This window comes from Lacerta agilis, chromosome 3 (genome assembly GCF_009819535.1).
Source record: "Lacerta agilis isolate rLacAgi1 chromosome 3, rLacAgi1.pri, whole genome shotgun sequence".
NCBI classification, from domain to species: domain Eukaryota; kingdom Metazoa; phylum Chordata; class Lepidosauria; order Squamata; family Lacertidae; genus Lacerta; species Lacerta agilis.
The window spans coordinates 38,752,108-38,777,360 of NC_046314.1; the positions used below are offsets into that span (position 1 = coordinate 38,752,108).

Here is a 25,253-nt window from a genome sequence, read left to right on the forward strand (position 1 = left end):
ACTCGCTTTTACAGTTGCCATTCAAAGTATGATAAAACTGGCAATAGGGAAAGGCTACTAACTTTGAAGTTATCCATCAGTGATAAAACAAGTGCAGGCAGTTAAGTGAGATTTCTGTTGTTATTTCTGAAATACACTAACTTAAGTTCCTTTTTAAAAACTTAATGCAATACTTTGCTTTCATGTAGGGGATGATACACTATACTGTGTAGGAGACAAAGCCATAATTTCCCTCTGGTAAGATCAGTTAAATAATAGGCACCAATATTGTTCTAACTGATGAATGGAATTATTGGTATTATGAAGGAAGAAACATAGGACCTTTGTATCAGTGTCATGGAGCCCACCCCCCACTCTGAACAAACCCTTCTTTAACCCAAATTTGCATTTAATAAAAAATCTATCTAAACCACTTCACCTTTCAGTTATCATGTTCACTCACAATAATTTCACATAGACAGAGCATTAAGCAACCACTAGTGAAAATGCTGAGAAAAGACAACATAAAAAAATGAAGCAAGAATTATAAAGCATAAAATAGCAAGCTCCTGGGAGCAGTATATGGGATTGAGTGGTCCTGTGTTTGCTCTGTACTTTGAATTCTCTCTTAATTTACTAGTCTGCCTGCAACATTATGTAACGATAAACCTCCACCATGGTCAGTACTAACTAGGTCCCATATTAACCAGAGTTTGCAAACTCACCTCATATTCTGATTTCAAGTTCTGATGGTTAAGATATCAACAACCAGGTCCACACCTAATTTCTTAACAGTACTGTGCTATGTGGGCACCAGTCATACACAATTCTAGTATTTGGTGCATCCCAAGTATGTTTACTCCAAGTAAGTTCAATGGAACTACCGAGTTCAATAGAATTTACTCCTTAGTAAGCTGTGGATTAAACCACAGAGCCTAGGGCTTGCCAATCAGAAGGTCGGTGGTTCGAATCCCTGTGACGGGGTGAGCTCCCGTTGCTCGGTCCCAGCTCCTGCCAACCTAACAGTTCGAAAGCACGTCAAAGTGCAAGTAGATAAATAGGTACCGCTCTGACGGGAAGGTAAACGGCATTTCCGTGCGCTGCTCTGGTTTGCCAGAAGCGGCTTTCTCATGCTGGCCACATGACCCGGAAGCTGTACACCGGCTCCCTCGGCCAATAAAGCAAGATGAGCGCCGCAACCCCAGAGTTGTCCACAACTGGACCTAATGGTCAGCAGTTCCTTTACCTTTACTAAGCATGTTTAGGACTAGAGCCTTAAAAATTTAGTGCTCTTTGAATTTAAACAACTTCATATTAAGGAACCAAAAGGCTTTATTTATGAAACACAATCGCTAAAGACAGTATGTGGGCCTTTTATAGACTTAACTTAGAGCTGGCTTCAGAGTGGATGTCAAATGAAGTGTCAGTTACCCAAGTATGTATAGTGTAGCAGGCATGATGGTGACTACAGTTCATTTTCCAGTGTTTCCAATCTAATCTACTTTACAGTTGTGCATAAATCACAGTGATTATAAATACAGAAGCTGGGAATGATATGTGGATTTTCTAAAAAAGTGTCATGAATATTACAGATGCCAAGCACAGCTAGGGAATAAATCAGTCAAATAATTAATTAACTCTTGCAGTTCAAAAATCAAGCTATCTTTTCTCAGCCAAGTAATTATCTGACCTATTAGAAGAAAGACCCTACATCACTGCAAAGGCTGCCTGGTAACTTAATTTAAACCAATCTTTTATTCCATCTTCCCAAGAACCTGTAATAGTTTTCTTCATCCTCCTGCCCCCAATTCCCTCTTCTTCACCCAGGGCAGGCAGAACATCAGTCAAAACCCACTAGCAGATCTCTGAGTGATTTGCAATATACCATCAAAGGGCTTCTCACTTGCTTAACCACAGCAACAACAAAAAGAGCTTTGTTTCTTCTTAAATTAAGCCACTGAAATAAAGAAAACAGAGGACAAAGTATAATTTGTATCTGAAACTGAACACTCGGTTTCTGGACTGAATATGTACAAGGTCATTCTAACCCTGTATAGTGCTAAGGTTGCAGGTTTGATCCCCATGTGGGACAGCTGCATATTCTTGCATTGCAGGGAGTTTGACTAGGTGATTCTCAGTGTCCCTTCCAACTGTACAATTCAATGATTCAATTAATCTATTACATATACCATACCTTCATCCCACTGATCTCATCGTTCACCCACTTGCCCCCTCCCTCCCTCCTCCTACCTTTGACCACTGGCCTCCTCCTTTGGTCCATGAAGGAGGAAGAGTGGCAGGGTCAACATAAGTTTTTCCTGTTTCTGGTCCCACACTCTGGTGTGAGCCAATGGATCCTTGCCACAGCACAGAACCAATAAATGCCTGTCTTTTGGCCCCGTGCTCTGACACAGCAAGAGCATGGGAGCCAAAACAGGACGTCCCAGATTTGGATCAGAAGCCTGGGTGGCTTCTGTCAATCTGGGATGTCCCACTTACTGTAAAACAGGACACTTGGAGGGTATAATATACACCCCTGAGCCACTCTTTTGGCACCTGGTTCCATGAAATTTACCTTGGAGTTCTAGTTTTTTAAAAACTGAAACATAAACTGCCCACCTCTGTTCCACACAACTATTCAGTGCACATGAACCCCCATTACTGTGCCATCTGCTATTAGTACTCTCTAAGTGTAAATGCACAGTTATTTAGACACATCAGTAGCTCATCTGCTTGAACTTTAAAAAAAAAAACCTCTAGCTGGAAACCACGCTAGGCAGCTAAATTTGTCAAAGACAAAATATTGCACAACTGCTTGGCTTGTTCATCCCATAATGTACAGCTTGGGGATGTTAGACATACTAGGAAAGATGTTCTGTATATATATTTTGCTGTGCTAGCCATTTTCTAAATTGCCATGTATGTTCCTTGTCATTCATTTATGATAAATGCCTTGCTTGGTTGCTAAAGGATGCATAAAGACTAACACAGCAAATAATTTTGAGAGACACAGGGAGCACAAATTAAAAACCTAGTCCTGAGAGTTAGAAATAATAATGTGACATATTACAGCTGCTGCAATGAAAAACAAATGTCATACATTTTTGTCACAGGCAGCACTACTTGTGTTGAATCATCAGATAGCCCAAACTGATACACTGTAATAATGGAAGAGGATGACACCTTCTTCCCCCTGGAATTTTTTGGGGAAATTCGCCCTCAGTGTGGAAGAAACTGACAATACTAGGTGACGGAAAGACTGCATGAGTCTGCTGCCTGGCACCATCTGAGATTGGTCAGTATAAAGCTGAGGAAGGAAGTCACAGGGACAACAGCCATGCATGAAAAATCACAGTGGTGAGGGAAGGGAGACAGAGAGAAAAACCCAGATATCCCAACACAGAAAGACACACAGCAGATGATGGAAGAGGAGACACATGAAGGAAAAAGAACACTAACAGATAATTAGAAAGGGCTTAGATAAAGGGATTTTCATGAGAGAAGGGGGGCAGGAAACAATCAAACACAGCCATAGGGTGGATCTGAAGGGCATGATAATTCCTTCTCCTGGAATACCATGTGAAAGGCTATCAGGTCTCATAGAACGCATCATCCTCACAACAGAATGTCCTCCAACCTAATCTGGCAAAATTGTTGTCATGAGGTGATTTTACCACACCAATTTCACACAGCAAATACTTTGCTGAAATAGGAAAAACACAGTCCTGTGGGATTGACTGTGTAATCTGTGTAGTTACAGCCCAAATTTATATAAGCAAAAGTCAACTTCATCGGTATAAGATGAAATGGACAGAGGTATATTTACAACTCCTAGTACATATGAAACCAAACTTATTTAGAACTGCTTTAGAACCTTGAATGTCTACTCTTGAATAATTCTATCCCATTCATAAAGTCTCACCATATTCATGATGGCTAGGTTTGCAAGTAGGCAAGAGAATTGGCTCTTCCCACATGGTGATTATAATAAAAGGAGTAACTTGCAGGATAATTTCCTTGCATAAAAATCAGTCTATGGGTCTTGTGGTAACCATGAATACAGAATGGCCCCAAGATCTGATTAAACAGAGAACTCTAGAATTTAATAGTATTTAAATATTGCTTTTGAAAGTGCTGTGCGGCCCAACCACTCCTTCACAATTTCCAGTAAGAGTCACGTTTAGCTGACTTTTTGCCAATACATTCCCTTGCTGAAGTAAACGACTGTGCCAAATGAATAAATTAATGGCAAGTCCTGTAATAATTCTAATGAAATATTAAACAAAACCACCATTCCAAAATCTGTACGTTTTCTATTTAAATTATGTGCCTATTATGTGTCTTGTCCTTAACCAAAAAGAAGAAAAGAATCCAAAATTGAGATTCAAACAGCAGTTTGAGAGCACAGTGGAGAAAGATGCAAAGTTTCAGCAATTCAGTTATCTTTGAGGAAGAATGCTGCAAAGTAAGGGCAAATAACCTGTTATCTAATGAGAATCAAATATTCAAACACTCCCCTGCAGTGGAACATTTTTTATTTATTTATTTAAAAAAGCAGCCTTCTAAAAAGAAAAAAAATACCACCCAACTCTCCTAGAGATCTGCACTTTTGATAATTCTAAATCTTGTGACATTACGGATCCTTAAGATACTGCAAGCTCACATTCAGAGCCTGTGAACAGATCATACCCTAAGATTACTTTTACATGGGATTTGCACTGACACTTGAAATTTGATTTTTACCTGTGGCTTTTGGGTTTAACCAAAGTCAAAACATGGCATTAGAACTAGGAATAGGTAAGGAATGATAGTGTTGACTAAAAAAAGGCCTGCAAGAAATCAAGTGTGCAACATCCAAAATGAGTTGGTTAGCTAAGTACTACTAAGCTATCAAGCCTAGAAACCAGGTATCACTGAAAGGTTCGTGAAGAAGAGGTACTGGCACCTTCTGCTGTAGAAATGAGTCTTGTGGGGTTACATAGGATAGGTAAAATGGTACCACAGTACTTTACTATGGCCTATGATTGTACAGCTCAACCAGCACAGAATGTCCCTTACTCATAATTTGCATAAGAAGTCGCATCATTTAGATCAACTAATTTAATTATTTTGACTTAAATTTGCAGCCAAGCCTATGTCACATGATCCGCTGCAAAGAATGGAAACCAGCACTTTGATCATCAGAGCCCATAAAAGTTAAGGAAAAATGATTTTGCACATGTTATATGCACACAATGTCAGCACAACTAAAATTTGAACATCTAAACAGATGTAAAAATATCAGATCAGATTGGTGTCAAAGAATAATAACATTAAAGCTATAATACAGTCTCAGTGAATAGTACACATTTAAGAAAAGGGTACGAGAGTAGGTGTGCGTGTTTTTTTATCAACTGAAGGCCAAAGTACATGTTATACACAGCCACGTGCATTTTTATGCAACATTTTCTTTAATAATAACAATAATGGGGGGCAGGGCGGGTTGGAATCCAGAAACCATCCTCTAAGGCTGTGAATTTCTCCATGGAGGAACATAAGGGGAGAGGCTTCTTAACCTCTTTTTTCTGGTCACTTGCCCAGTTCCTCCCCCCCCCCCAAAAAAAAACCCTGTTTTTCATCCAGGAGGCTTTCTGTTTAAAAGAAGAAAATGCTGGAGAAAAGATACACATGGCTACATATAATGTATACTTTGGCTTTGATTCAAGGGAAGTAAAACAGAGAAACTTTGTTAAAAATATGATAGTTACATTTTATGCAGTCCTGCTTAAAATAACTCTGCATTTTTGTCCTTTTATGAAAGAATAGATATAATAAATGAGATATTGTATACTTTTGTCCTTTTATGAAAGAATAGATATAATAAATGAGATATCGTATACTTAAAAATTGGAAACCGAAACTGTGATCAATTTATGATGTTACTTCCCACTGCACAGTAAATGCCACAGTTTGGAACCATAGTTAAGCTTAGGTCTTCTGTCTGAAAATTTTTGAACCCTCTCAGTTAAGCATGAACTATGTGCTAAGAATTCCAGGCCAAAGATCATAAGATTTCTACTCATGAGCAATTTTATTTTACTTTTTATGTTCCATGGAGCATGTTTGATTGAGCCATCTGGTTTTTAACTAAACATGCCCTTTGTGCTATGGGCAGCATTCGTCTATATCAGGGGACAAGAAGAGACTGCGATCTACTCACAGAGTTAAAAACTAGAAGTGATCTACCCACTTTTGGGGGGTTCAGGTCAAAGTTGTTGAGCTTTTTTTTAGGAAGGAGGAAGGCCCAGTGAAATATTCACCTTTTTTTAGGGGATCCACAGTTGTTCATTTTGTTTGGGGGGAGCCAGTGATCTACCAGTGATCTACCGCAGACATCCAGTGATCTACCGGTGGATCACGATCTACCTGTTAGACATGCCTGGTCTATATCACTCAATGCTTAAGGCATACTATCATATGTTGAGGATGGAAATTACTAATCCTGTCTCAAAGTTAGAGGAAGGCAACAGTTCTGCAAAATGGCTTTTGTGTCTCTTATTAAGAAACAGTCCTTGTGTGGCACTCTGAAGCCTCCTTGGTTGCCTGCACTTTCTGGAATATCCATGGGAGGATGTCAAAGCATAGGCAGCCAGGAAGTCTGCTTGTGGAATTCCTGAGAGTAGCACAATTATTATTATAATTAAGTTAAAAGGAATGCTCATGAGGAGTTCATGATGTAATATCCTTCCACAGGCATTCCCTGATTTAAATCATATATGGTATGTGATGTTCTATTATGTTATTGTTATTTATTGTCTCTAAGCCACTTTGTGATTCATTAGAATGAAAAGTGGCATAGAAATATACCGTATTTTTCCGTGTATAAGACTAGGCTTTCTTCCTAAAAAATAATTTGGGGGCATCTTATACATGGGGGCCATCTCCCCCCATTTTCTTAAATCAGAGCCCTCCAAAATAGGGGGTGTCTTATACATGGGGGCATCTTATAGAAGTAAAAATACAGTAATAAATCAGTAAATCAAATCATATTCTAGGAACCAAGAGTAACTGCAGAACCAGGCAAAGGACTGTTTTTTTGTTTTTTTGTTTTTTAATAAGATTTTATTGATTTTCCATATAAACAAACAGAAAAACAATACACAAATACACAAATGCAACATACAATTTTTTAACAAACCTAAACATACAACATCTATATCAAAACATCTACCTCCCTTTACTTTTTGCAAATAAAAGGAATTCTTATTCCAGATCTTCTATAAAAGACTTCCCCCGTTTTCTCTCCTTTGCCTTCATTACTAATATACAGTGGTGCCTCGCAAGACGAAATTAATTCGTTCCGCAAGACTCTTCGTCTTGCGGAAATTTCGTCTTGCGAGGCACCTTTTCCCATAGGAACGCATTAAAATTTAATTAATGCGTTCCTATGGGGAAAAAAGTCCGGGGCCCCCTCCCGACCGGCACCGGAGCCAAGCCAAGCCGCGTTTTAAGACTGCAGTGAGCGAACAGCAGCGCTGCTGTTCGCTCGCTTCAGTCTTAAAACACGGCGCCGCGGCTCCGGGAGGGAGGGAGGGGGCCGTGGGATGATGCCCGACATCGGGCATGATCCCACGGCCCCCTCCCGACCGGCACCGGAGCTCCGCGGTGCTGTGTTTTAAGACTGCAGCGATCGCTGCAGTCTTAAAACGCAGCTCCGCGGCTCTGGGAGGGAGGGAGAGGGCCGTGGGATGATGCCCGACATCGGGCATGATCCCACGGCCCCCTCCCGACCGGCAGCGGAGCTCCGCGCCGCTGAGTTTTAAGACTGCAGCGATCGCTGCAGTCTTAAAACGCAGCTCCGCGGCTCCGGGAGGGAGGGAGGGGGCCGTGGGATGATGCCCGACATCGGGCATGATGCCACGGCCCCCTCCCGACCGGCACCGGAGCTCCGCGGTGCTGTGTTTTAAGACTTCAGCGATTGCTGCAGTCTTAAAACGCAGCTCCGCGGCTCCGGGAGGGAGGGAGAGGGCCGTGGGATGATGCCCGACATCGGGCATGATGCCACGGCCCCCTCCCGACCGGCAGCGGAGCTCCGCGCCGCCGAGTTTTAAGACTGCAACGATCGCTGCAGTCTTAAAACGCAGCTCCGCGGCTCCGGGAGGGAGGGGGCCGTGGGATGATGCCCGACATCGGGCATGATGCCACGGCCCCCTCCCGACCGGCACCGGAGCTCCGCGGTGCTGTGTTTTAAGACTGCAGCGATCGCTGCAGTCTTAAAACGCAGCTCCGCGGCTCCGGGAGGGAGGGAGGGGGCCGTGGCATCATGCCCGACATCGGGCATGATGCCACGGCCCCCTCCCAACCGGCACCGGAGCTCCGCGGTGCTGTGTTTTAAGACTGCAGCGATCGCTGCAGTCTTAAAACGCAGCTCCGCGGCTCCGGGAGGGAGGGAGAGGGCCGTGGGATGATGCCCGACATTGGGCACGATCCCACGGCCCCCTCCCGACCGGCACCGGAGCTCCGCGCCGCCGAGTTTTAAGACTGCAACGATCGTTGCAGTCTTAAAACGCAGCGGCGGGGCTCCGGGAAGGAGGGAGAGGGCCGTGGGATGATGCCCGACATTGGGCACGATCCCACGGCCCCCTCCCGACCGGCACCGGAGCTCCGCGCCGCCGAGTTTTAAGACTGCAACGATCGTTGCAGTCTTAAAACGCAGCGGCGGGGCTCCGGGAAGGAGGGAGAGGGCCGTGGGATGATGCCCGACATTGGGCACGATCCCATGGCCCCCTCCCGACCGGCACCGGAGCTCCGCGCCGCCGAGTTTTAAGACTGCAACGATCGTTGCAGTCTTAAAACGCAGCGGCGGGGCTCCGGGAAGGAGGGAGAGGGCCGTGGGATGATGCCCGACATTGGGCACGATCCCACGGCCCCCTCCCGACCGGCACCGGAGCTCCGCGCCGCCGAGTTTTAAGACTGCAACGATCGTTGCAGTCTTAAAACGCAGCGGCGGGGCTCCGGGAAGGAGGGAGAGGGCCGTGGGATGATGCCCGACATTGGGCACGATCCCACGGCCCCCTCCCGACCGGCACCGGAGCTCCGCGCCGCCGAGTTTTAAGACTGCAACGATCGTTGCAGTCTTAAAACGCAGCGGCGGGGCTCCGGGAAGGAGGGAGAGGGCCGTGGGATCATGCCCGACATCGGGCACGATCCCACGGCCCCCTCCCGACCGGCAGCGGAGCTTACCTTTTCGCTGCGGTCGGGAGGGATGTTGTCCGCGTCTGCCATTTTGGATCGACTGCGCATGCACAGTCGATCCAAAATGGCGGACGCGGACATCACCCCTCCCGACCAGAGCGAAAAGGTAAGCCAGCTTACAGTGGTACCTCGCCAGACGAATTCGTCTTGCGAAAAACAGGCATAGACGAATTCGTCTTGCGAGTCAACTAAAAACTCGCAAAACCCTTTCGTTTTGCGAGTTTTTCGTCTAGCGAGGCATTCGTCTTGCGGGGTACCACTGTACTTTGATAACATCCATTTTTAACTTTAAAATCCATTATCCACCTCCACTATTGTTTAAATATTCCAATAAATTTCTTTATCTTAAAAATCCTTCAGATATCATTTCTATAGTTCAAAATCAGTAAAACTCAACATCTTATAATATAACATAATAATTCTTAAATCAAATCTTAAGTTTTCCTTGTTTAAACTGCTGCTGATAAACAAACACATATCTCTCCACTAGTTCAAAATCATAAAGTCTTAACACGCTGTCTTCAGGGTACCATAAATCCATCCTGTTTATACTTCTAACATTTTCACCCTATCCCCCTTCTAACCATTTTCCTGAACCCTCCCAGGCTCACCCACCAGTCGTCTTTGCATCTCCCTCCATCATTTTTATTTAGTGCCAGCTCATAGTTCATAAACTTCCCCCCTGGGAGCTTCGGGGAACACCAACTCTCATCTTCCAGCAATTCCACTTCATAGTCCACATTATCTTCCGCTTGTGCCTTTAAAAATCTTCTCACCTTTCTTTCAGCCAAAGTATCAGCCCTGTGTCTCTCACTCCACCCAGGCTTTCCGTCTCCTTGGGGTTGCACAGTCTCTTTGTTGCAAATCTCCATTATTCCCTGCAGTTCCCTGGCGAAGTTTACTTCCAGTTTATCAAAGTCCTCCCAAAGCTGACTGTTTTCTCTTGATCCATAAAACATTTCTTTGAGGTTCAATCTTATCCAATCCATTTTCTGATTCATCAATTCAAGATTTAAAAGAATTGTCTTTTGTTCCTGGGTGGTGCCCGGATCTAAAACCAGTTTGAAAACGAAAGCGAGCATGGTCGAAGGAGGTAAAGGGTGTCAAGTGTCAGTAATTTTCCATCCTCGACTGTTAGTTTCTCAGCGCCATTTTCCCCTGAGGCAGAGTGCCAAGAGAGACCCAAAAGTCACAAAAGAGATATTTCCATAGTCTTCAATCCCCTCGCAGGGACTTAATCCGTCTCAACTATCACAGTACTTCAAAGCAACATTGTAATTAGCAATGCAGCTGCAGCTTCTTAAGACTTAGTTATCTTCTCTGCACAACAAAGGGAAGGGACGGGCTTCCTTTTGACATCCCTCCCGGTTGCCAATTGTTAAATTGTAATCCAATTAATTCCGTACTTACTGCAGCCAGGATTTTTTCTTTTTTTCTTCAAATTGACAGGAAATGCTTGGTGCTCGAGTCTGGCGAAATCGCTGCTTTGATCTCCGGGGGGGGCATCCGTCTCTTCAGTCCCGTGTCGGAGCTCCGCTCACTTGATTTCCCCCCCTTACGAGGGTCAATCAAGAGCAGAGACGGCACGTCTGGGACCCACGGTCCACGGGACGCTCTTCCCGTGGCTTTAAGGGGCCCTTGGCGCAGGCAAGAAGCCCCTAGAACCCCTCGGAGAGCCGGAGCTGTTCAGCTCCCGTCCGCCATCAACCGGCACCAAACAGGAAGTCCCTGTTTTTTTGTTTTGTTTTTTGTTCTAAGTTAGCAAGGAAGAACACACCATGTAATGTTATTAAGTACTAAACCTCATCACTCACATAAATTTCTGACTCCCTCCGTTCCCGGGAAAGAAGCTACAACAGCAACTGCCTCTCTTGGGGTAGAGGGTGGGGAGCAAAGTAATATCTGAAATGTCTGGGCCAGGGTATGGCACAGTATTGATTCCAGCTGCTGAAACTGTGTGCTGTTCAGGATTGTTTTATAGCACTGGGACAGCAATCCTTCACCTATAGACGTAAGTACCGTATGCATCATATGTTTGTTTTTTTAAAAAAGCTCTATCCAAGCATTCTGTGTAGCTTGTAGGGAACCTGTAACATGTAATGACTGGACACTTATTTATTTATTTGTGTGTGTGTGTGTGTGTGTGTACGTGTACATGTGAGCAAAGCTCTCATCAGTCATGAATTCCCTGAAGAAGGTACACCCTGCTTCTACGCAGTGAAAAGCTCCACATGCACAACCATCTCTCCATGTGATTTACGTATCGTTTCCCCACAACTCCCTACAGAATAGTGCCTTCCAGGAACTTGGCAACATGTCAAATGATCCTTATTTGGTTGTGTAGCACATAGGGTCTGGCCATTACACATAATGACAGATCTCTAAGTTCTACAGCACTGTGGCAATGGAATTCATCAGAAATGAATGCCTCATCTCATTATAGATAGGTGTTTATTCGGCATTTGCGCCCGTCAGTGCCTCATCTCATTCTGGTTTTCTTCAATGTAAATTAAGTGTTTTATATAGTATAGTAAGAATAGCTATGTTTTCCTCCACCAACTTTTTGCTATTCTGCACGAGTAAACTTATGGCAGCTCAACATTATAAATATATCAAAACAAAATAAAAAAATATAAAAAATTCCTTCCAGTAGCACCTTAGAGACCAACTAAGTTTGTTCTTGGTTATTTTTTATTTTGTTTTGACCATGGCAGACCAACACGGCTACCTACCTGTAACTGGAATTATAAATATATGAACTTGAACTGCATTTTACAAAGTTTTTAAGAATTGCAAAAAAGAAAAACATGCCATCTCTTCTTAATTAGTCCTCCTTGTGTACCATGAAGTTCAGAAGCATTCAACAATGTAAAATACACAAATAAAATCAGTTACCGGGAAGTCACAGCTTGCATAAATTCGTCAAGAAGATCATCATAAGCTTGGCCTCTGATTCGTTTATGTTTCAACCCAATGTACAAAGGATCTTTTAGCAACTCCTGTTTAAAAAGAAAATAAAAACCAATAAGGTAAATATATCAGACAAGTTATCATTTGAGTGTTTCTAATCAAAAAATGAAGACTGTATTGGCATCTCTAAACTGGAAATTAAGGGCACAATTCTATGGTCCTAGGGAAGTTGTCCCAGAGGTCATAGGATTTTGTGGATCTCCTTTTTAATGGATAGAGAAGGAATTCTGTGGGAAGAGCAAGAGGACCATCTACAAAGGCCTCCTCCTTGCAGCAACAGAAACCTCCATGGCTTCCCCTCCTTAGCTATCAATGTTACAACAGTGGAAAGAAGGTGTTTCAGAGTGCTGGAAGAAAAGTATGCCAGCCCTGGGGTGAGCCCTTGGGCACTGCAACCAATGGAGGGGAGGATTTTGAAGAAATGAAAACACTGCCCCTCCACACCCTCCTTCTGCCCTGCCAGCACAAACTAAACAGAGGTTTGGATTGGGCAGATTGTCCGCCTTTAACTTTTCCTCCCCTGTCCAAGTAGGATTGCTTTGCCTAACTGGTTTATAGTCACATCCTTCCAGAGAATCATGGGGAGAGACTGATCTCTAATAAGAATTCTCAGCACCTCATCAAACTACAATTCCCAAGATTCTTTGTGAGAAGTTTTGAAAGTAAAAAACTGATACAGGTTTGTAGAGTAGATATGCCTGTAGAATGAGAAGGAACAAGATTAGAATATAGATACATACATTTATTTATTAGTCCATAAAGGAAAAATTACTGAAAGCATAATGTGTGGGATCATTTTCTGTCATTCTTAGATGATGAAGTGAAAGTTAAATTCACAAAATTATAATGTCAAATTTTGTAGATCAGAAACGCCTTTCCAATAGTGATAGAGGATGGAAAAAAATGAAGATGCCAATTACAGAGTACATATTATGCTCTTTCTTCAGCATAATGGCTGGCTTTGAGTTTCAGATCATACCTTATAATTTACAGATCCCAATATGTGCAGTACCCATAGCATTAAAAAAATCAACAAAAAAAACCAAGCATTTATCTGCTCACGTCAAAACTGAGCTAGAGTCAAAACTGAGCTAATGTTCAGGCAAAGAGCATTCCAAGAAGCCAATGCATTTTCTGTTCTGGCATTTTTACTGTTATTGAAGCCTAACCACCATTATAGTTATTTCAAATTTCAAACATCACTTCCAACTTCATGAACAAGTTGGCGACAATCTCTTCCCATTGCAGAGATACACTCTGCCTTTCAGAAAAATAGCAAGGGGTCATTTTCATCATCCAGACTGCAACTGGCCAAGTTGTGCATCAGTGCTGCCCTCAGGCTACCAAGAAATATTCCCATGGCAGCAGAGAGCAATGTGCAGGTGCAAACCTTCAACCTACCTTCTCCACAACTTAGCAAAACTAAGGGTACCAGGATAACATGCAATGATCTGCCCTTCATTTCTGAAGCCACTGCAAGGGCTAGAATGCAATAAGACTCGGGGATTTCCTGTTCAAACAGGGCAAGGAGCTGTGCTTTATTCTAGGGGTACTCAAGGGTACACAGTATCAGCACATTTTTTTCTAAAAGAAAAGCACTGGTTAAAAGTGTGGCACTTAGTGGAACAATTTCATGGTGAGTACCAGAACCCTTTTTTTTCTAGTAGAAAAGCACTGATAAGGAAGCTGTCCCACAAGGAGCGTGGAACTAACAGGCTAAATCTGTATATATATCATGGAGCTGTTGCATCAGCAATAAGTAGTCTGCAACAAGTCTTGTTTGTCCCTCTTTCAAAAAGTGATCTAGAGAATAATCTAGCTATACTATTTAACAAGGAAAAATAACTTCTCCCTTAACTACGACAAGTCAGTTTAAGAAGACACAAATATGCATTCTGTCCCTGTTCATAGTCTCAGTATTCATGGCAGTATCTGTTGCTCTAGTCAGTACAGGATAAGGTATGGAGTAAAGTTTTTTTTTCCTTTTTGAGTATTCTGATGCATTGTCTTTAATAAATCTGCTTGTCAGAGAGCTAAAGCTGCAGCCAACTAGCAGCTACTATTTCAAATCAAGACTTTAGGATAGCTGTAACAAAGTCCCTCTTTCTATTGCTCTCGTTTGAAGTTGAATAACTGAAAATATATGGCACACTTTAAACTAAAACACACAGATGGTTTGAACAGTGAATCTTGATAGTAGCAACCAGAGCCAAATATTGTCAAAATATACTCCCTCTTCTGAACCAGTATCATGGATTTACAAGGTCACAGAACTCTGATATACAATCCTATGCAAACAATATCAAATACTCATGTTTCCTCACTATCTCATACTACTTAGATTCACGATTCCCACTGTATGAGTTGGGATTTCAATGCAGTATCTTCTCTAAGCAAGTATACCACCCCACTCCAGAGGTTTGCTGCTGCATCTCACCTGGTAGCAGCTGACATGACCTCACAGGGGCAGATTTACCTAACCTAGCAATGTTCTATATGTTCCTGGTTCTTGGCGCTGTCTAAGCAGCAGCAGCAACAAAGACACTTATGGTATCAATGCTAATTCGGTTAGACAGCCCCAGGTTCCAACTATTCCTACTACTGAACTACAAACTTTAGTCCCTTTTCTTCCCATGTTGCTTCTCTAGTGGTCTATTTTTTTAAAGAAAGAACAAAATGCACTGAAGCCAAGTTTCAAAAAGCTCCAGGAAAGCATTTAGGAAATGTGCTCATTTACTCACACTAAAGTGTTGACAACCTTCTGGTGTCAGACTCTAAAAGCTAAACTTATAAACATTTCATGAATAGCAGACCCATTGATTTCAGTGGTCCAAATCCTAAATAGTTTTTGTAACCAATAGAACTGTGAGTGATTTTAGGATGGCCAGCTTACAGTCCAGCTGAGGCTCCTGCCAGGTATATAAGTACTTTGATAAGTAGTTGGACTTGAATTTAGTAGTGGAGACTTCCATTTACTGTACATTGCCTGTAAAGTACTGCCAAAGTAATTGAAGCAACATGAGTACCCTTGCTGTTTCTGTGGAAAACCTGAGAACACAAGTCCCCTTTGAATCTTCTCATGAAAGCTGCCAATATGTTACAGAGTTGTGCTGGTGTGAAGCTAACTTTCCAATGACCACTGCAAGCCTGTGGCTCAGAATAGGCCCAACTTCCAAATCTTTACAGCCATCCTAACATTGTAGTACCATGCACAAGTTCAATACATACATCTTGAGTTCCTTCTCAAAATCTGAGGGTTCTGGCACATTAGGACAGCAACCCAACTAACCAAAATTTAAATAATTTTGCTGTACACTAGATGCTCCTGAGCAGGCACATTTCATTCACAATCACAATCTTGCTGCAATGATGACACAATGAAGTGCATATCTGTTGGAGAGCTTGGAATGAGCCATGCACATAACAGGCTATCCAGGTTTCTATGCATGCTGTGAGCTACGCCATGCAGACTGGGCATATCCCACCACAACCATATGTTCCCTATGTCCACCACATATACACAGTCTGGGCAGATGTCAAGATGTTCTCATGTTCACATGCCTCACTCAGATTTCTGCTAGGTATACAGCAGTATGGGTATTTTCCACTACTACATGAACTCTTATTTAGGGCAGATTTGTAAAAAAAAAAAAATGCCTTATATACATCATGAAGATCAGAGCCCAAGACAAAAATGTCACCAGCTCATGCTGAAGAGTTCAATACAGATTGGGCCCACCGACTCCTGTCTGACTCAAGGTGACTAGATTCTTTCTAGGAATTCACTAGTCTAAGTCAAGTACTGAACATGACACATGGGTATGTTCCTGTGTGATAGAACACACACACACACACACACACACACACATATTTCCTTTACTCTAATTACATTCCATTTACAGCCCAGGTGGAGCTTGCTAGCTGAGGGAGTAGGTGTGGCTAACATGCCTTGTCAAGCCCAGATAATGCAATCAACATGCAAGATATAAAAGTAAAGCAGACCTGGCCATGACCAGGTGGCCATGGAAGAAATTCTTATAATATATTAATCTTGTGGTGTAGATTTACGCAACTTGTCTTCCTCGAAAGTAAACTATATTTTGGTCAATGTTGCTTTAAAACAGCAGGATCTGTTGCTACTGAATTTGACTTTTCCATTCAGAGACCTGCAGTTTCAGTTATTTGCCCTTTTCTGTTTGATCACTTTTTATATGCTTTAGCAGCAGTGCGCTGCAAGTTACATTAGACTTACAGTAGTTAAGAAGTTGAAAGCTATGAATTCATAGGACATACTTTGATGCTTTAAAAAAAAGGCAAACCAAAACCTGCTCAAAGACTGTTTTCAGTGCTACATTTTTGCTTATAAAAGGCTGGCTGTTATAGTAGAGTTAACATGAAACTGATACATGTGCATGTTGTTTAATCTAGATTTATCACTAAGCTTCTAAGTTCCCGATACCCCGAGCTAAAAGAAATACAGAAATGGCCATTTACTGCATTACAGTTGTGAATGTTTGAGAGCTCTTCAAAAAAGAGAATCAAAAATAAGAGATTAATAAACATCCAGAAGAATTTGTAAAATCTCTGGCAGTTTACTGAAAATAATCAGTTGCCAAGTTAGCAGCTAACAAAGTCAGCCAAAGGTCTTCTATGTTAGCAACAAATAGTATTAGCATAATGTAGATAATGCAGCTGAAAGTTAGAAACCACCTACCAATTTTGTCATTATGCTGGGATGTGGCAAGTATAAATAACTATTCCTAAAGAGCAGCCTGATCTGCACACGCAGATGAATTAAATGGGGCCTTACAGTTGTTCATCCACAGCTAGCACCTGAACAGCAGACTGAACAGGCACACAGGTTAGCTGGCTGAAGCCTTTCCATTATTATGAGATGTATTATATTACTGTTTAAATTACAGTAATTATTTCTGAATTTATATCTACACAGAAATTAGCAGATGTGAATTTTATGCACCTTTGTGTCCCCTTTTGTGCTGATTTTCTAATGATGCATTTATGTCTTTTGGGGTGATGCATGAATAGCCACTCAATTTGCAGCTGTGCTGGTTTTCTATTTGCAGTAGGTTTCTATCAGCAAACATTCACAGTGTTATCTGCCACCTGAAGTCTGAAATGGCATAATCTATTCTACCACTTTAGTAGTCTTATCACTTCAGTCTGCTCCATATGAAGCCTCAAATGTAGTGATAATATGTTGCTACAGCAGTTTGAGAGGTGGTGTGGAGCAGTGGCTAAATTTTCAGCATAATCTGGGAACCCCCTGGTTGAAATGTCATTTTAGTCATCAAATCATTATGTGGCTTCTGTCAAGCTACTATTTCCCAAACCTTAGTCCACTAAACCCCATTTTCAAAAGGAGAATACTTTGCACACCTGTTATACACATTGTTGATATACTGTGTCTGCTATTGCTATATAAATGACAAGTTGTATTAGTTTAAAAATATAGAAACCTCCTGGATCATAGTTTTTGCTCTAGTATGTTTTTCTACAAAAACTATATGCTTTCCATTTTATTCCACTTGTATTTCATACAAAGAGGAAGATTTTCAAAGGGAAAGAATGAAAACAGGGGGTGAAAACTGCTTAAAAGAATTTGAAGTATGCTATTTATTATTTTTGTTCTTGTTTATTTCAACAGCATTTATATATTGCCTGATTATAATAAAACCTCAAAGTTGTTTATAAAAAACAAGACAATAAAATCATCAGAAAAATAGTTAAAACAAGTATTTGAAATGTTCAAAATCAATTAAAATGAGTAAAAAGCTAAAACCAGATTAAAACACGTGACAGCTTGTAGTATGTATCTGGTTCTTCATTTTACAGGTCCCCATAATAGGTTCCTGCTTCCCATCCTTAGAATACTGCAGCATCTGTGCATGGAAATGGTCCAGTGACACCTCATACTACAGCAGCCTTCTGCTGTTTATCATTTTGAAGGCTCCTCAATATAAAATGCTTCCAGCAGCCACATCTAGTAGTTCACTTAAGCTAAAAGTATTGTGTTAAACATGTCTAACAGAATATTTGCTACACCAACAAACAAGAGCGTGGGAAGTGGCATATCCATACCAATCCACAGCTATACCTGCACTTTATTTCAAAACTGTACCATCTCAGTCATGCATACAGAAATGAGTATCACAGTACAAGTCGTACAATGAGGGGATGGGAGAACAATGAGTAGGCTGTGCATTGACTTGATAATATTCACACGTTTTACTTGCCACATTTCAAGAACATGTAGATCCTTTGTAAATATTGTCTTGTTTAAATAAAAGAAACACAAAGCCAGCAATCTCAGAGGGGTGTCTGTCTGTCTGTCTGTCTGTCTGTGTGTGTGTGTGTGTGTGTGAGAGAGAGAGAGAGAGAGAGAGAGAGAGAGAGAGAGAGAGAATACATCAGGGAAGCATTTAAAGTCTACATTTCCCTGTTGCACACATGTGTAATAAAACACATTCCAGGTAATATGTGCACTGGCGTTTCCATGTGCTATTGTACTCAGTACATTCACAATTGGATAACACTCACTGTAATTTTATATCCTTTGATTTTTCTTCTTCTTTGGAACGATTCACTCTTGGATTTATGAACACTCTGACCTAATTCAATGTAAAAATATATATTTGGACATACATGGTATGAAGACTGTATTACATTAAGATGTTCCAAATTTTGTGAAGTTTAATTTATATAAATTATACATTCTTTTCTAAAGAAAATAACAGCTATCTTTAACATCAATTTTATATATCAGTACCACAAGGAACCAATAGAGTGCATTTGGACATCACCATGAACTACAGTTAATGGTTTACCATAAATGTGCTTATTGCACTCACTTTGCTCCTGCCTCCTAGTGCACAGGAGAAGCAAACCACAATCCAAACTTGGAGTCGTTGTTTACTTGACTCAGCTAGTGAGGGGTCTTGGAGGGTGGCATCTTAACACTTAGCATAGGGGGTGAAGGAGCTTCTTCTTCTTCTTCTTCTTCTTTGGCAATCACTCGTAGCCAAGTAAGATTGTCTTCCATGAACTCAGCCTTTACAGTGATTTTTAGGAAGTCATTAGTTTGCACCAGGCATCCTTTTGGGGAGACTCAGTTTTCTGAGTGCATGTTCTGGAAGTTGGGCAACAGGGGCAGTACAGAATTCCTATTGGTGTACTGACCTCCCCACTGCACCACGGATTCCCTGCCTGAGCTGCTTCTGGTCGTGGTGATTGTTCTCCTGGTTTGGTTGTCCTAGGGAATTTTAACATCCATGCCAACACCACCTTACAAGGGGCCCCCTTGGGACTTCTTGGAAAGAATGCCCTCCATGGGCTGACCCGACCCGTAGCCTCAGACATGCCTTAGACATGGTGTTCAGCTTTATGGATGTGGGTGATCTGACATTAAGTAAAAGTGAAACACAAGAAGTGCCATGATCAGATCACTTCCTAGAGCAACTAGATTTCTCCGAGACCCTTCTTCTTCACGGAGAGGTGGGACCGATTCAAATGGTCCACCTCCAACACTTAATGGATCCAAATGCTTTCCAGAGAGTGGTAGGGGATGTTTTATTCCATGTTGATTGCCTGTCAGCTGATTCCCTGGTGGCCTGCTAGAATGCAGAGTTAGCCAGGGCTATTTACTGTCTGGCTCTGAAGTGTCCTCTCCAACTGCATGGAGTCCTGACGGCACTGTGGTTTACCCCAGAGCTGAGGACGATGAAACAATCGGTGAGACGGCTAGAGCACCAGTGGCGGAAAACTCATTCTGAATCTGACCAAACATTGGTTAGAGCTCAACGTTGAGCCTACCAAGAAGAAGATCTTCGCCGCATCTATTGCATCTGCAGAAAACAGCAGCAGGAGACTCTTTCAGGTGGCTCACAATCTAATGGAGCCACCTTTGCCTGATGAGGACCCTAAGATTTCATGCAATGATTTTGCAAACTTCTTTGCAGTTGAAGTCGCTCAGATTCGGAAAGAGGTAGACTGTGGGAATAAGGCTGGGGTGGGAGAGTGCTAGAGTCCTGACTAGTCAAGTTGCATGGGATCAATTCTAATCTGTTACCTCCGAGGACATGGACAGGCTGCTTTGAGGAGTGAAACTGACCACCTGTCTCCTTGACCCTTACCCACCCTGGCTCATAAAAGTGAGCTGAGAAGGGCTGAGCAATGGGCTCCATGGGATGATGAATGCTTCCCTCTTTGTGGGAATCTTCCCAGACCTGCTGAAAGAAACGGCTTCTTAAAAAACAGATGAAAGCTGTTTCCTAGTTCTGCTGGATCTCCCAGTGGCTTTTGATACCATTGACCATGGTATCATTCTGGACCGGCCAGAGGGGTTGGGAGTTGAGGGCACTGTTATACAGTGGTTCTGCTCCTTCCTCCTAGGTCGTGTCCAAAAAGTGATGTTGGGGGATGAGTGTTCAGACCCCTGGGCTTTCACGTGTGGGATACCTCAGGGTTCCATCTTCTCCCCCATGCTTTTCAACATCTATCTGAAGCCTCTGGGAGAGATCATCAGGGGGTTTAGGCTTGGTGTTCACCAGTATGCGGGCAATACCCAGCTCTACTTCTCTCTTAAATTGGAACCAGTAAAGCAGTGAATGTCCTATGTGAGTGTCTGGAGGTGGTTGGAGGATGGATAGAGGTTAACGGATTGAGGTTGAATCCTTATAAGACAGAAGTACTGTTTTGGGGAGACCGAGTGTGGATGGGTGTGGGGAGATAAGGAGATAAAAGAACTACATAACTTTTGGAAGACATCTGAAGGCAGCTTTTGGAAGACATCCTGTTTTGGGAAGTTTTTAATATCTGATATTTTACTATGTTTTTTATATGCTGTAAGCCTCCCACAGTGGCTGGGGAAACCCAGCCAGATGGGCAGGGTATAAATAATGATATTATTATTATTATTATTATTACTACTACTACTACTACTACTATTACTACTATATAGGTGTCTGAGTTATAAAGTCATAAGTTTGAAAAATACACATGCACCCTCTAACTAGAGATGATTGTTCACAAGACTACTGTCTCTCAACTGCCTTCTGACCAAAACTCGCAAGTTCAATCAAAATTGTTGGCTGAACATGCCCACTTGGCATCCCATTTGATTGTACAGTACAGTACAGTTTATTTGGCCGTAATGCAATAACTCTTCCAACTGAGATACTGGAATGAAATTTGGTATGCTGAGTCCCATTGCAACTCTTATGTTTTAAATTCTAATACCAGCTCAGCCTCCAAGAGGTAAGGCATACTACCAAAACCTCTCCCTTGAACATAGAGATGTCAAAAAGAAATTCTCCATTTGATCCCTATACTAATTTTCAAGGCCAGAAGAGAAGACAAAAAGTTGTTTGCAATGCAATACTTGCATAACCCTTATGACTTGGGAGTAGAAAAAGAATACTGCATTACAAATGAATCTTTAAGTCCCTTGTGGTTAGGTTTTTCTCCATGTTATCCTGGGGTGAAAGGAGAACAGGTGCAAAGCTGCTACCTGGCCTCAAATTCTACTGGCTGCTTCCACACAGAAATACTTCTGATTTGGTGCTTTAGGTCCAAATCCAACATTCATGAAACAGGGCTTGGCTGTCTTTCAATATTTTCACACATAATTATTTTTATTATTTATTATTAATTGAATTTATATACCACCCTATAGCCGGAGGTCTGTTCACACATCCTGTGCATCCTGGGTTGGAACTAATAATTATGTACACGGAGGCTGGAGGCAAATAAATTGCTCCTCTTATGTAATCTACCACCTAGAGAAGGTGATTCATGTATTCCAGCTCTAGCTAGAAGCTCCGGTGCAGAAACATTTTGTTCCTAATAAAATAACAATTATCTGTGTGGACTTGTCTGTGGCTTGGGAAGATATAATAAAATATAATCAGAACCCTGTGAAAGAAACTGTGTAGAAACAGTCTTGAACCTTGCAGCCTTTGACTAGGAACTAGACAGCTCTGTCTGCCACTGGAAGTTCCATTTCACAGCATAATAAGATTGCAACATTCCAGTTTCAATGAAACACAGTATTTTTAAGAAATCAAAATAGTTTCCATCAGGAAATTCCCAACTAGCTTTAATAAATTCAGTCTCTTCTAAGACTATCTGCTTCAATGACAGCAGGCTAACATATTGTACTGATCTGTTCCCTGTTTCAAATTGAATTCCAAGATTTTCTCTGTCTTAATGACTGGGAAATCCACTGCGTGCAATTTTATATTTTTTCTTATTTTCTGGAACAATGACAGTAAATGGTCAGATCTGTTTTCAAAAGCATTTGATGCTTTTTGCATTCCTTTTCATCACTACATAGTTTAAACCATCCAAAATATTTCATCACATCCCATTTCCACTATTCCCCTTCTACAACTGAGTTTATTAAAATAGTCTTATACAAATCATTTCCATAAGTTTTGCTCTACAATAATGTACATCATTACCCCACTTTACAGAAATTGCCATGTGCCCAGGCTTTCCTAATCATGGGGATTTTTCTTTTAATGGATACAATCATGAGGACAGATTTTAAGGTTAAATAACTTTCACAAATGTTATTATTTTCAAGCAAGAGTAATATAATATTACTGCACATATACAGTGGTCTGTATCCGGTAAAACCTTAGTGTGAACAGTTCTTCTGCTTGTGCTAGGGGATGTCTCTGATTTCCACCAACTTCCCTATTTTGTTGAAGGCCCTGATACACCATATTGCATGCCATTCTGGAGGCATTCCACAATCTTCAGGTACAATTTTTTTGGAGTAGTCAAAAGAAATGGCAAGGAAATCCCATTCTGTAAGTAGAACTTAGGATCCAAACTAGTGTTTCCTAATGTGCTGCTCATAAAATTATAAGGTCACCACTAATACCAGCAATAGCTGGAAAATTTATTTTCAGTATAGGAACTACATGGATGGTATCAGAGCATAGTACAGTGCTGCTATCCCATTATTTGTACAAGACATTCCTTGAGCGCCTTCCTCTTGTGCCAGGAGCTAAGCCCATCCCAAATACTAATGCATTAAACTATAGCAGGCACACTATGCAAGGAGTATTTTACAGGTGTGCCACCACCAGTCCCAACTTGTCCTTGGCACACTTGACTTTGACAAAACATTGTATCTTCCCTTGTGTCCATATCCCATAGAGCTTGCTCAGGACACTGCTGCAGCAAAAGCCTCTAAGTTTGCATTAGAACAGAGTTCTTCAACATTGGACTTCTAGATATTATTGGAGTACAACCCCACCAGTTGAAGAATGGCTAGTCTACAAAGACAGACTGATTGCCTGGACTGTAACACAATGTTTAAAATATACATCAGAACTACTGTCATGCAATGATTGAGGATTTTTTTTTCTGGGAAAGAATATTAGCCATACCCTTTTAGCCGAACAGGCGAATACTATTACACTGTTTTGTCCGTTTCTTCTTTGAAATATATCAAATGTTCATGACAGCATGAAACAACAGTTACCTCATTGTCAGTTCCCACATCAAGCATAACAGGCAGACACTCCTGGGGCTTCATTCCTCCGCATGCTGTGTAAAGTGCTAGTTTACCCACTGGGATGCCCATTCCATAACAACCAAGGTCTCCAAGGCCAAGAATACGTTCTCCATCAGTCACCACAATAGCCTAGAGGGAAAGTAGTATAAGCAGTGTAAAATTGGAAACGTGTCCTATGCTCTTTTCATGTCCGTTCGTAAATAGGTTGATTCAAATTAAGAACAGTGGCAAAGCATTCCATACTGCTTTGGTGTGTTACATTTTCTCTAGGGCTGTTATCTGTGCAAACAAATCTTTAGTTTATTGTAACTGCATGAGTCGTAGTTGATTAATGTATCCATTATGTTTGCATATGAGAAACAAATAGATGCAAAGTAGGGGGGGGCACTGAGTTATGCAGATCTAGGTCTGGTTCATGTCTTGAAGAGAGACTGCCAGAGAATTCCATGTATGCTGTTTTGAGTTCCATGATAAAGAAAAAACGTGGGATAGAAATGTAAATAAATAAATTTGCCCTGCCATTCACGGAAGCGTGTTTGATCTAGCAGAGGTTTCCACAAATGGAAGGGAGAAGGCGATTTTCACCATTTTCCCTTCTTCTTGCAAACCCCCATTCCTGGGCCACCTCCACATTATTCTAGATGGTTCCCTACTCCTCTAGAGCAGATATGGGGGGACAGCACAAGAGTCTGCAGGTGCAACTTCCCCTTCCACTTGCAGAATCCTCAAATAGATAAAAGACGCTTCTGTGAATGGAAGTGGAACCGTTGGTTAAAATTTCTCAGTATTCTAAGGTGATGCAAATATGTGCTGCAGCCAAGTAATGTTGTAAAATGTATTCTGGCCAAGTTCTCTCACACATAATACAATGCCTCTTTTAAAACAGTAGTTGCCATTTGTTTCTATTTATATATATATAAAAACCCTGCTACCCAAGCAATTGATGCAGCATTTTTAATTGAACAATCCCCCCCAATAAGATAATATAATTAATTGCTCAAACAATGATACTGAATCAGCTTCTGTACTTGAAATAGAAAGAAAGCTTGGCATCCTGATCCTAAACACTTGCACCAATGCATGACTAACATACGGCGGCTATAACATGTCTGAATAATTATACTGTACTGGTCTAGCAACTCATATTTTCCAATTTAAGGATTATTTTGCTGACAAAGGAAGTCTGGATTTGTCTTCTGGCTAAACTTTTTAAAAAACTGTATAAGATGATGCGAACAAGAAAATTGCTTAAATATCAGAGAAGCCTTTAGACATTGTTACTGGTGAAAAAGAAGGGGACCAGGCACATTAAGGCCCAGGAAATTACAATCTCTATGTTCTTTGTGTACAGCTTTATGTGCTACAGTTTCAGTTTCTTTTAATGAACTTTTCTTCTGCTAAATTCTTGAGGAATGCAGTCATAGTTATTTAAAAATCAGGTATTCAGTGCTGCATTCCATAGAAAATTGTCTGTTCTATTCTGTTCTGGCTCCACAAGGAAATAACATATAAATTGGAATGAGGT

General features: G+C 41.6%; 1 protein-coding gene and 1 long non-coding RNA gene across 2 annotated transcripts in view; one reads left to right on the top strand and one right to left on the bottom strand.

The window, feature by feature from the left end:
* ME1 (malic enzyme 1) overlaps positions 1-25,253 on the bottom strand; it is a 117,832-nt gene that overhangs the window by 50,711 nt on the left and 41,868 nt on the right. The window contains 2 exon segments of the mRNA XM_033143316.1: positions 12,109-12,212; positions 23,696-23,857. Coding sequence (XP_032999207.1) covers positions 12,109-12,212; positions 23,696-23,857 — 266 coding nt within the window.
* LOC117043549 overlaps positions 1-25,253 on the top strand; it is a 69,734-nt gene that overhangs the window by 5,467 nt on the left and 39,014 nt on the right. The window lies entirely within an intron of this gene.